We start from the raw sequence: 12,319 nt of genomic DNA, 5'->3' as shown, positions 1-12,319 counted from the left end.
CTTGAGGCAGTTAATATAAAACAAAATTGAATTGAAATATTGCGTCGATATCGAAAAAACTAAACGTTATCACTTCTCGCTTGAAAATATGACAGTGACATTTCAATTTCGCCGTCAAGTCAAGTGACGTGTAAGCTGTATTCGTCGGCACCCTTTAATTTCCTTCTGAGGAACCCTAAAAAGCTCAGGATGAGCTTCAAACGAGATAAAAAGGAGGAGGAGGATAGCGGAGGCAATCCCTACCAGAACTTAGACAAGACAATAGTGTTACAGGAAGCGAGATACTTCAACCAATCGCCCGTCAATCCGCGAAAATGTTCGCTAATTTTAACAAAAGTTCTGTATTTACTGAATCAGGGGGAAAAATTTACAACCCAGGAGGCTACGGAAGCATTTTTCGCGACTACAAAGCTGTTTCAATCGAAGGATGTTATGTTACGTCGTATGGTGTACCTATGTATCAAAGAATTGAGTAATTTGGCTCAAGATGTGATCATCGTAACATCTTCGCTTACTAAAGACATGACTGGGAAGGAGGATCTGTACCGGGCGGCTGCTATTAGGGCCCTGTGCAGTATTACAGACAGTACTATGCTTCAGGCCATAGAAAGATACATGAAACAAGCCATTGTTGATAAGAATCCCGCGGTGAGCTCCGCTGCGTTGGTGTCGGCTTTGCATCTGTCGTCGACGGCGCCTGATCTCGTCAGGCGATGGGCCAATGAGGCTCAGGTTTGTTCTGAATGTTTCTTTCGGCCCTGTTTCAATACATTTGCAGTAAATCTTGATTTGCTGGTCTTATCTGTTTCCTGCCATATCCTAAACTATTTGCACTCTCAATAAAATATAATATATAGCCTGGTGGCTGCCATATTGCATTTGCAGAGCTATAGTGTTTATTCTCCATGGCTAAAGTACTTAGGAAGATGATATGAAAAATTTACTTTGATTTTGTTGAGGTTGACATATTTTAAAAAGTGTGTGTTGATGATCTCTCCAGGTAATAAGCAATTGTAAAAATGTAGTATGGAGTAAAAATATTACGATTGTTCCTAATTTATTTTTAAGTAGGAACTTTGGAGTGATATATAGTGAAAATCATTACAACCTGGTAGTGCTAAAATAGAAATAGTCTTCCCAAGGTTTTAGTAATTTGTATGTATGTATGTATGTCAATTATTATCTATTGTAAAAAGTGATCACAATCAAGTAAAATACTTTTAAAGTTAACAAACACCATTTATGATAGTATATTATCTAATTTCCACTAAATGATAACAACAAATACATTGGGTAACATGAAAGTTAGAATCCATGTATTTCTACAATCTATAAATTGTATTTTTTTATTAGACTTTTCGTAATTAGGTTTTTTGTTTAATAATTAGACCTCTTTAAGAAAAACTAATAGAATTGATGGCATTGAAATATTATAATGAGCTGAAGGAAAGGGTTTACTATTAACTCACAATAGCTTATCAGCGGATTGTGTATGAATGGGACTAAACATTTTATTATTAATTAACTCTACCTAAAGATATTTTAGATTCATAATCCCGGCGGAGAATTAATCTCAGGTCTCAGCTCTCATCATCAAATTTCATCAAAGTCCGGCCATTTGAGTTTGAAGTGGTAACAAATGTAAACACACACACATAGAAATGCACTCACATACTTTCTCATTCATAATATTAGTGTGAAACTCTAAGCACTTGATAATCATTCATTATTATTTATTTCCAGGAAGCCATCACATCGGACAACGCGATGGTATCGTACCACGCGTTGGGCGTCGTCGCCGGCTCACGAAAGAACGACAAGTTATCCACCGTGAAACTAGTCACACGACTCGCTAGGGCGCCACTGAAGTCACCCTACGCCCTCTGTTTACTAATCCGTTTGGCTGCGCAACTAGTCGAAGATGATGATTCGGATGCAGCACAGCCCTATATAGAATTTATAGAGTGCTGTCTACGCCATAAATCAGAAATGGTGATATACGAAGCAGCTCATGCCATCGTCAATCTGAGGAAGACAGCTAGAGACCTAGCGCCCGCTGTGTCAGTTCTACAACTGTTCTGTGGATCCTCCAAGGCATCTTTACGACTAGCTGGAGCCAGGACCCTCGCTAGATTAACAACTAAACACCCCACTGCAGTCGCGGCTTGTGCTGTTGATTTGGAAAATTTGATTTCGGACCCAAATCGCTCTGTTGCCACTCTAGCCGTTACCACTTTGCTGGCAACTGGAGCTGAAAGCTCAGTCGATAGGCTAATGAAGCAAATATCAAGTTTCGTATCCGAGATTTCGGATGAATTTAAAATTGTCGTCGTAAGAGCTATAAGGAGGCTTTGCACTAAGTTTCCTAGGAAACATCAGTCGCTCGCGGCTTTTCTTGCTGGCATGTTGCGAGATGAAGGTGGATTGGAGTACAAGGCAGCTATAGCTGATGCAATCATCGCTCTGGTTGAAGAAAACCCTGAAGCGAAGGAAACAGGGCTGGCTCATCTATGCGAGTTCATTGAGGATTGTGAACACACGGCTTTGGCTGTCCGAATCCTACATTTACTAGGTCGTGAAGGACCAAAATCCCGTCAACCATCAAGATACATAAGATTTATTTACAATAGAGTGATTCTAGAATCTGGTCCTGTCCGTGCAGCGGCTGTGTCTGCAGTCGCTCAATTCGGAGCGCAAAGACCTGAACTACTACCAAACATTAGAGTCCTACTCTCCCGCTGCACACTAGACGAAGAAGATGAAGTAAGAGACCGAGCTATATACTACAGCGCCATTCTAGATTCTGGTGACGAACAACTCATCAACGATTACATCATAAATGTACCAAAACCAAACCCAGTCCTTCTCGAGAAAGCTTTACGAGATCACTTGGCGACGCGACCGGATGAACCTTTTAATATCTTAACCGTCCCAGCGGAGGAAGAAGTAAAGGAAAGCAAGGAGGCAATCGTCGAAATTGAAGTTCGGAAACCAGTACAAATGTCGATTGAGGAAATTTACGCTGAACAATTGGCAAAAATCCCAGGTATAGAGCGACTTGGACCAGTCTTCAAGACGAACCTGCCTATAGACTTGACCGAAGCCGAAACAGAATACAGGGTGCGTCTGTTAAAGCATGTTTACGCACGCCACGTGATTCTACAATTCGAATGCGTTAACACTCTTAACGATCAGTTACTTGAACAAGTACATGTTAGACTCGAAATGCCTCCAGAGTACGAAGTTAAGTCCATAGTTCCTTGCCAAAAACTCATTTACGACAAACCAGACAGCGTTTTCGTTATAGTTGAGTACCCATGCGCGTTTTTAGACAGTCTGGGTACCTTTGGAGCGACCTTAGAGTTCGTAGTCCGGGATTGCGACCCGAACACCGGGATTCCGGATCCCGGCGAGGGTTACGCAGACTCTTATCCTTTGGAAGAGTTCGAAATGGGCTGCGCGGACCAGATAAGAGCTAGGGCAGGGTCCGATGACTGGGAACAGACTTGGGAAAGAGCAGCGAATGCTCCCGAAGCTAGTGATACTTTTGTTCTCTCTCAGAATGATATAAATGATGCCGCGAAGGCAGTTTGCGAGCATCTTGGCCTGCCCAAAGCAGCTATAGTTGGCGAAGCTGTTAAAGAGATTAGGGGTGGAGGGATATTTAGGGGCGGAGCACCCGTTCTTGTCAGGGCTCGCCTGGCCGCTTCAGGAGGCGGTGTCACTATGAAACTTGCAGCTAGATCTCCAAGGGAAGATGTAGCACAACTTCTTCTTGCAGCTGTCGGTTAATTAAGTAGTGTTATGTATTTATTCCAATTTGTATTTGTAGTTTAACGAGTATGTAATCTTACGCTGTGCTTTTAAGGCTGCGGTCACAACAAACTTTTTCATAGAGATTTTAAAAGTATGGCCTGACATGACCTATTGGCGGCCTACCATAGAGAATCAACAGAAGCTAATAGACAGTATGTAAAGGTGACCTGTTGTCCTTTGACCTTTTCACGTAATCTTATAATCAAAGTCAAGTATTACAGCCCTTTTTATAACAAGCAATAATCGAGTATTTGTAATCTATTTGTAGTCATTAGAAATCAAGTACTTTTGAAATACTTAATATATTTTCATGTAAAATAAGTTTATATTTTGTAAATTTTGTATTATTTTACGATTTAATTATGTTTATTTGTATTTATATAGCATTTATTTTGGTAGAACAAGGTTTTCAATTTGATTTACTTGAGTTTTTATGTGATCAGTACAAAAATAAGTTATGTGTTGCCAACAACTAATCTTTCTTTTTTTAATTTAATAGGATTGTTGATTGATTTAATTTCTGTTTTGTCGATTCGTCAACGCTTTTAAACGTGTGTATTTTTTTCGTGACGATAATTGTGTTTAAAAGCTAAAAGCGATACTCCAGTTTTAAATCGTATTTTACCTTAAATCGAATTAGTACCCAATGTTTTCTCATCCATTGCGCTTATCATCAAAATAAAACAACAAAACAGTCTAAATCGCTTTTTTTAATACTCAGTCAACATCCCTATTAAATATCAACCTTCGTGAGAATAACTTATACTTAAATGATGCAACGGTTTACTGACGCGTATTTACGGCGTCAGCTCGTGATTAAGGACTCCGGTTGGGTCTGAAACTAGTCGGGCGATCCCGATAAATACGCGTGAGTAAACCGTTACATCGTAAGTCCCCCATTTGTATCTGTAGTTCATTTTAATATCTTACTATGCCACAGTAGGGCAATATTACATCTCGTACGTAAAATATAGTAATTCTGAACTGCATTTTTATCTGTAGAAACTGATGTATTCTATAATAGTATTTCAATAAACCCTTGTATGACTTCAGCTTCTGTTTTATTCTAAAAAAAATGTCTCAGCTAGGCTTAAACATTTCCCTCGAAATTGATGATCACTCGAATTCACTTACGGGTTTTTTAACGGGTAATTTATGATTTCAGATGAAAAGAAATAAAAGCGTTCTGAAATTTATTATAATTGGCGTAAATTCAAAATTCAACTCAGTTTTGAAAAAGCCAACCAGATGGAGCTAAGTACCAGTATTTTACGAGAAGTGACTGCCTATCTGACATCCTCAACCCAGTTACCTGGGCAACACGATAAACCTTGTCAGACTTACACTTTTTAGTTTCTAACTACCCGTAACGACTTTCGAGGTTATGATATTTCTATTATATCAAGTATACCTAATCTCTAGGGTCCGGTTTCCAGCTCCACTCACGCACTTTTGTTGAATATCATTTTCGAAAAGTGATTGCCTATTTGATCTTCACAACATATTTCATTGCAGAAGACAGTATCCCATACTAAGAATGGTTGTCTAACTGTCAATATACAGATTCTAGGTAAAAATAAAAGATCTCAGTAATAATTCTCTCTTTAATATAATCAACCGTAATAAAATAGTATTTTAACAAAAACACAAACTAGAAAAACAAAAGGAATCATAAACTATAGTAGGATAATCAAAAATGGTCTGCGCAAATCGTCTGTCAAACGAATATAAACTCTATGTTAAACGAAAAACAGTTTAAATTCGTATACATGCTCTGGTCTCGTATAAACATTGGCGGTATACAGCGACACGGTGACGTCACAAGTCCGAGAGAGAGACAACATTACACCCTAGTATTAGACAAAAAAAATCCTCCGTCAAACAGATTTCCCACATTACATGTATTTGAATTAATTCTAATATTACATTATCTATACTAATATATAAAGCTGAAGAGTTTGTCTGTTTGAACGCGCTAATCTCAGAAACTACTGGTTCATATTGAAAAAATATTTTTGTGTTGAATAGACAAACTTATCGTGGAAGGTTTTAGGCTATATACCATCACGCCGCGACTAATAGAAGCAAAGAAAAATAACATAACTTATATCTTCCAACCACGCGGATGAAGTCGCGGGGAACAGCTAGTGTATTATAAATATTAGACAACAGATAAAACTACTTATATTTTTCTAAATACATACAAAAGCTACACCCAGAACAAATGACTGCGCTCACCACACAAATATTTGACTTGAGTGGGAATCGAACCAGACCTCTAGTATACCAGTCAGGGCCATTACGCACTCGACCAACAGGCCAGTCGAAGCTGTGTGAAAATAAAGGGCAATGGATGGAAAATAAAGGAAATGTTATTTACATAGTACACAGGTTGTGTAATCATCATATTCTAGCCTTTTCCTAACTATGTTGTGGTCGGCTTCCAGTTACTGGCTACCGGATTCAGCTAAGTACCAGTGTTTTACAAGGAGCGACTGCCTATCTGACCTCCTCAACCCAGTTACCTGGGTAACACGATACCCCTTGGTTAGACTGGTTGTCAGACTTTCAAACTTCTTACTACTTGTAACGACTGTCAATGATGCATGAATAACAGCCGGGACCCACAATTTAACGTGCCTTCCGAAACACGGAGGTTGTGTAATGACGATCAAAATCGCCAACGTTTATACGAGACCAGTTAATGCTATATTTATATACATATTTTCAAGCAAAACGATTTGAGCAAACTCTCAAAATCTTATGATAATAGGGTGCTTGACATAAAAACTGTGTTTAGTCCGTCAGGCTGATTTACAAAAAATATTGGATACGTATTTTTTCTTTTATCTCGTAAACAAAAAAATAAGGGGATACAGCGATTTAAAATCTCGTGTGACGTCACTTACCAGTACGCTTTTTACTAGCAAGTGATGTTTTTATCCTCCACTACCAAGCTTAAGTGCTTTTTATCTTTCTTACTTTTAAACGATGTGATTAAATGAAAAAAACACTCTTTTAATATCACTGGAAAGTCTGTCTGACGGACTAAACAGAATCACATTATAAGATTTTAGTCAAAAACCCTATTATTGACATATAATTATTATTAAACTCCAACGATAACATGAAACTAAATTATTATTCAGTCAATTTCTTACATAATTAGATAGGAACTTTTCAGACGAACTTAATTAAATTCTATTACAATTTAAATGATAAGCAAATTATACATAGTTTTTATGTTATATAAGTAGGTATATAAATTCGCGCGTCGCGGTGTTTATGGGTAAACTAAACATATTGGGTAGATCTATCTTTTATGCTATGTTAAGGGTAGTCCACCCGTCAATATTTTTATTCGAATGTAAACAATTTCTTCAGATTTTGCTTAGAAAATTTAATTATTTATACGATAAAACAACGTTTGCGGGGATAATTTGTAGTTTTATATAAATCAATAATACTCAATAACAATAACCAAAACTTTATGCAGTCAACCAAATGTTTATAAGGATATTCGTCATTGATGAACAAATCAGCACTTTATTACAACGGATTAAGGTTTATTTTCTTATTCTTTAATTTATTCGAATATATTGAAATAATTGGAAGTGGTCACTTCGGTCGCAGGTAAAGCTGTGAAATTACCATTTGTTATGGAAACTATAGATTTTAAACCAAATTCTAATATGTGAGCTTGTTCCAAGAATTTGATCGCAATTTGCCTGAAAGAAAAGAAATGATATCTAAAAAACTATGTACAATAAATAATTGAATTTATATACCAGGCCAGATTGAAAAAAATATAATAATATATATAAAATATCCGGGGACAACTCACACACGGCTATCTGATCCCAAGCTAAGCAGAGCTTGTGTTATGGTAACCAGACAACTGATAAACTTACTTATATATTTCTAAATACATACATATTATAGATAAATTACACCCAGACACTAGAACAAATGATCATGCTTATCACACAAACATTTCTTCTGGGTGGGAATCGAACCCACGACCTCCGGTATAGCAGTCAGGGTCACTCACCACTAGACCAACAGGCCAGTCTAACATTGAAATAACATGCAAGTAGACAGTCTGAAAACAAGCTATATTCCAAAACTTTCATACAACGCCATCTAGTTTCAAAGTAAGCAAAACTTGCATTATGATTGTAAACAACACACATGTGGCTATATTAAAAGAAGTTATTGCTTCAAAAATAATAATTAAATTACCTGTAGTGCGTCATTCTCTTGTCCATGCTAGCTTCTAAACCAGCCTTCAGTAATAAGCTCTTTAAAACCGTTTCCTCTGCTGATTCCCTTTTGATAATGCTGTAAATAATAGTATATATATATTTTTACTGGTTTCTTAGGTTTACGCGAATGTTAGACATTGAAATGTAACTACTTTTACGGAGTTTATCGCGGTTTAATTTTAGATTTTTGTTCCCGACGTTTCGACGCCTTTGCAGGTGTCATGGTCACGGGCAGACCGCGATAAAATCCGTAAAAGTAGTTTCATTTCATATATTTATTTATACAATCAATGCCTAAATCTAATGAGTTATGACAGAAAAACATCGAATGACTTTGTCTGATAGACTTCCAAAAATATCGTATACGCATCGTATCAGTATTCTTTTTACCAACAAGTGACGTTACTAGCCCCTATTAAAGAAGTTTCATCACATTCAACATCTTTAATACATTTATCAGAGATTTTTTAAATAAAAACAAATCATTATTTCAATGTTTTGAAAAATCTAGCTGACGAAGTAATTATGTTCATCATCGGCCTAGCCTTTTCCCAAATATGTTGTGGTCGGCTTCCAGTCTAACCGGATTCAGCTAAGTACCAGTGTATTACAAGGAGCGACTGCCTATCAGACCTCCTCAACCCAGTTACTTGGGCAACACGATACCCCTTGGTTAGACTGGTTGTCAGAGACTTTTCAAGCTTCTGACTACCTGTAACGACTGTCAAAGATGTAGGAATAACAGCTGGGACCCACAATTTAACGTGCCATCCGAAACACGGAGGAACTCGTTATGACAAAGGTGGTCACCCATCTACGTACCAACCGCGTCAAGCATAGCTTACCCTGTGATCGATTCACTTATGCGGTTATAGCTTAACCACGAGCTCCTCCTAGCTGACGAAGTAATTAGGTTATTTTACTCTAAATTCTCTATTCAAGGAACAAAAATTGATAGTTTCTTACCTTTCTAAATGCTGCATTATGGGCGTTAAATATTCTAAGGACTTGCTCGCTTGATACCGCAATTGTTTTTTTTTCATTTCACATAAATCTTCTTTACTTATTAACAGACGACATTGGCCACTGAAAAACAGTAAATAATTTATTTCTGGAGACTACTGTGTACCTATATATGTTTAAAATAGCTTTTGTCAGATCCCACAACTTGGCAAAGGGTTTTTCTTTTCTTCCAGAGATAGCTACATAACCTTCCGTCGCAGTATTATAGTTGCAACATAAAAGACTAGATACTGCACGGATAGCCGAGTGGTTGAGGTCACCACGCCAAACCCACTGTGCACAACGTGTCACAGTTTCGATCCTCGCGTACGACAAGCATTTGTGAGACACGAACACTTGTCCTGAGTCTGGGTGTCTTTGTGTATGTGACTTGAAACCCCCGCGTCACAAGGATTGGCAAGGAGTTGGTCTGTTTATTAGACTAAAACTATTGACTAGTAAACATAAAGACTAGTACTAGTGAGATGTAGTAAAATAGATAGATATAAGTATATATAATATTACTAGCTTTCCCGGCGGACTTCGTACCGCCTTAGAGTCGATGATAATATTGCTGATTGTTTTTAAGTAATCATTTTAAGTTGTATATAGGTTGTAAATAAGAAACACATGATTTACTAATATTGCCGATTGAATTAGTTTTTTATGCTAATCGCGGCCCTTCAGCAAGATCGCAACCACCTTCATATACATCTACTGCAACTTAGAGCCAAACTCATGGGTGCTGCCAATAGATATCTAGTTTATTTTTGATTTTGACTACCATTCCCCGATTTAATGGTACCACCTTCATGTATTACTGCTACCTGCTCTACTGGTAATCCCCTCATGACTGCTACCTACTCTAAGGTCCCACCCTACTCTCACGCGTACAGTACCTGCTACCCAGCTATAACCCTCACTGCTCTACTGGTAATCCCTTCATGACTGCTACCTACTCTAAGGTCATGAAATACTACTATCTGATCTCCTGGTATCACCCTAATCAACTACGGCTACGTGCTCTCCTGGTACCGCCCTCGTGCTCCCCAGCTACAACCCTCATGAAATACTACTATCTGATCTCCTGGTATCACCCTATGGACAACAAAAGTTTTACATGTAATAAACAAATCAGCATTTATTGAAATGAAAGTATTCATTACACATATCGAGTTTTCATTGTTTTTAAGATGTATTCTGTTTTCGGGACGGAAACAAATCCAACAAATCAAAAACCATGGCAATCGGTCCAGCCGTTCTCGAGTTATAAGTGTTGTAACAAACACGACTTTCTTATATATATATAGATAGAAGTAGTTTTAATATTGATTTCTTACAAATATCAAATTGTCATCCATACGTCATTACATAGCTGTCATTTGCGTTTTGTTATACCACGTTTTATAGTGACTGACGTTTCATGTCAAGTCACACGGGAACGCTGTCGAACGGGATAAAAAGTATCCTATGTCCGTCTCCTGGCTCTAAGCTACCTCCCTACCAATTTTCAGCCAAATCTGTTCTGCCGTTCTTGAGTTATAAGTGGTGTAACTAACACGACTTTCTTTTATATATATAGATATAAATATATATTATAGATGTGTTTTTAACAAAAGTTTAAAGTGTTAAATAATTCGCATAATGTTGTGTTGTAATGAGCGTGTCTCGCCAACAAGCGACATAGCTTGGCGAGTAATCTTGTAAAGTTATATATGAATAAATGATTAAAAAAAAAACCATATTATACTCACATTAATTTATGCGTAATTCTGAAAGTACTGCAAAGTTCACTGAAGAATAATTTCACAGCTGATAGAGCGAAAGTGCTATCGTTTTCAAAACCAGAATCGTTTGTATTATCATCGCGAAGTGAATTACCATTTTTGGTGTAGCTTTCGTTTAATATAGCGATTTTTTTACTACTTTCGTAGGGTTTAGGGGTATTTTCATTAAATTTCGGAATAATATTGTACATTTTTGACGTATTTTCATTGAATTTCGAGTTAATATTGTACGGTTTTGGGATATCGTTATTTTTCGAATTATTTTTGTATTTATTTTGATCTGTATTTTCATCTGGACTAGTGCTGTCATCCGATATTACTACAATATCATTGTTGATAGTTTGTTTATCGATTAAATAATTATCGATATCAGATATTGTCGCATCACTATTATTGTTAACAACTTCTTCGTTATTTATTCGATTATCAGTATGTTTAGAATATTCAATTTCTGAATAATCTAGGGCGTCTAAATCTAGGCTTTCTCTTATCTTTTTTGAATCTATAATATTATTTGTTCCTATCATATTTGGTATTTCTTTTTTATTATTATATTCTTTGAATTTTGATATATCTTGATAATTGATATATTCAGTTATATTAATATTTTTATTAACATTTGTGTCTATGACTGTTTTGTGTTGATTTTCCAATGTTTTGTCAATGTTTTGATTTTTAATATTAATTTGATTAACGAGTTTGATTGTTTTCGATGTATTATTTACATCTTCTTGTGTGTTAAGTGATATGTTCTTGCTGCTGTCTATTTTCAGCTTATTCAGATGTTTTCCACTCGTTCTTAGTACATTGTAGTCCTGAAAAAGATTTATTAATTGTGATATGATCCATACTAATATTATAAATTTTAAAATGTTTGTGTCTGTCTCTACTACGAAACTACTGAACCGATTGTAGTGAAATTTTTAGTACACAGATAGTCTAGCTCCTGGACTATCTGAGTCCAGCTTCTAGAGCATGAGATGAGGGTTTTAAGGGGTAAGGGAGGTCATAGTTTATATGAAACTAAAATCTGGCTTAAATATTGTCTATTTAAAACTATGAAATATGGGTATTTTAATTATATTGGGGAAATTTTAGTCAAGCGGAAACGGTAACCACCGCACTCCTTAAATTGAAGTCCACGCGGACCGATTCGCGGGACTCGCTAGTATTTAATAATATATAAAAGAGTGATAAGTTAAGTAATATATTTCTACTTACATTTTTAATCGTTGATTTCTCAATAACGTCATCATTTTTGTCCGCGTATTCTGCCCATTGTGGATAATGCTTCCTTAAATAGTCTATGACGTGTGACGGGTCCTTCACAACTAAAAATAATATTATTTGCCACAATTTATTGAAAGCATTTACGTCACAATACTAAAATTTGAAGCAAAAATGAGTCTCTACGTTTTCTATAAATCTATACTAATATATGTATAAACC

At 36.5% G+C, this 12,319-nt stretch overlaps 2 protein-coding genes across 2 annotated transcripts; one reads left to right on the top strand and one right to left on the bottom strand.

Annotated features, from left to right (window-relative positions):
• The first annotated feature begins 41 nt into the window (after positions 1 to 41).
• On the top strand, positions 42 to 4,868 carry LOC113502389 (coatomer subunit gamma-like). Its single transcript, XM_026883942.1, has 2 exons — positions 42 to 732; positions 1,744 to 4,868. Exons 1-2 carry the CDS (start codon positions 190 to 192, stop codon positions 3,790 to 3,792), a joined length of 2,592 nt encoding a protein of 863 aa, XP_026739743.1. The 5' UTR covers positions 42 to 189; the 3' UTR covers positions 3,793 to 4,868.
• Positions 4,869 to 6,772: 1,904 nt separating this feature from the next.
• LOC113502433 (ABC transporter G family member 7-like) lies at positions 6,773 to 12,251 on the bottom strand. Its single transcript, XM_026884001.1, has 5 exons — positions 12,092 to 12,251; positions 10,838 to 11,685; positions 9,048 to 9,167; positions 8,059 to 8,157; positions 6,773 to 7,544 (listed from the first exon to the last, which is right to left on the bottom strand). Exons 2-5 carry the CDS (start codon positions 11,395 to 11,397, stop codon positions 7,403 to 7,405), a joined length of 921 nt encoding a protein of 306 aa, XP_026739802.1. The 5' UTR covers positions 11,398 to 11,685; positions 12,092 to 12,251; the 3' UTR covers positions 6,773 to 7,402.
• Between the last annotated feature and the right edge of the window lie 68 nt (positions 12,252 to 12,319).

Source organism: Trichoplusia ni, chromosome 17 (assembly GCF_003590095.1).
Source record: "Trichoplusia ni isolate ovarian cell line Hi5 chromosome 17, tn1, whole genome shotgun sequence".
Lineage (NCBI taxonomy): Eukaryota > Metazoa > Arthropoda > Insecta > Lepidoptera > Noctuidae > Trichoplusia > Trichoplusia ni.
This window is presented reverse-complemented; position numbering and strand designations above follow the sequence as displayed.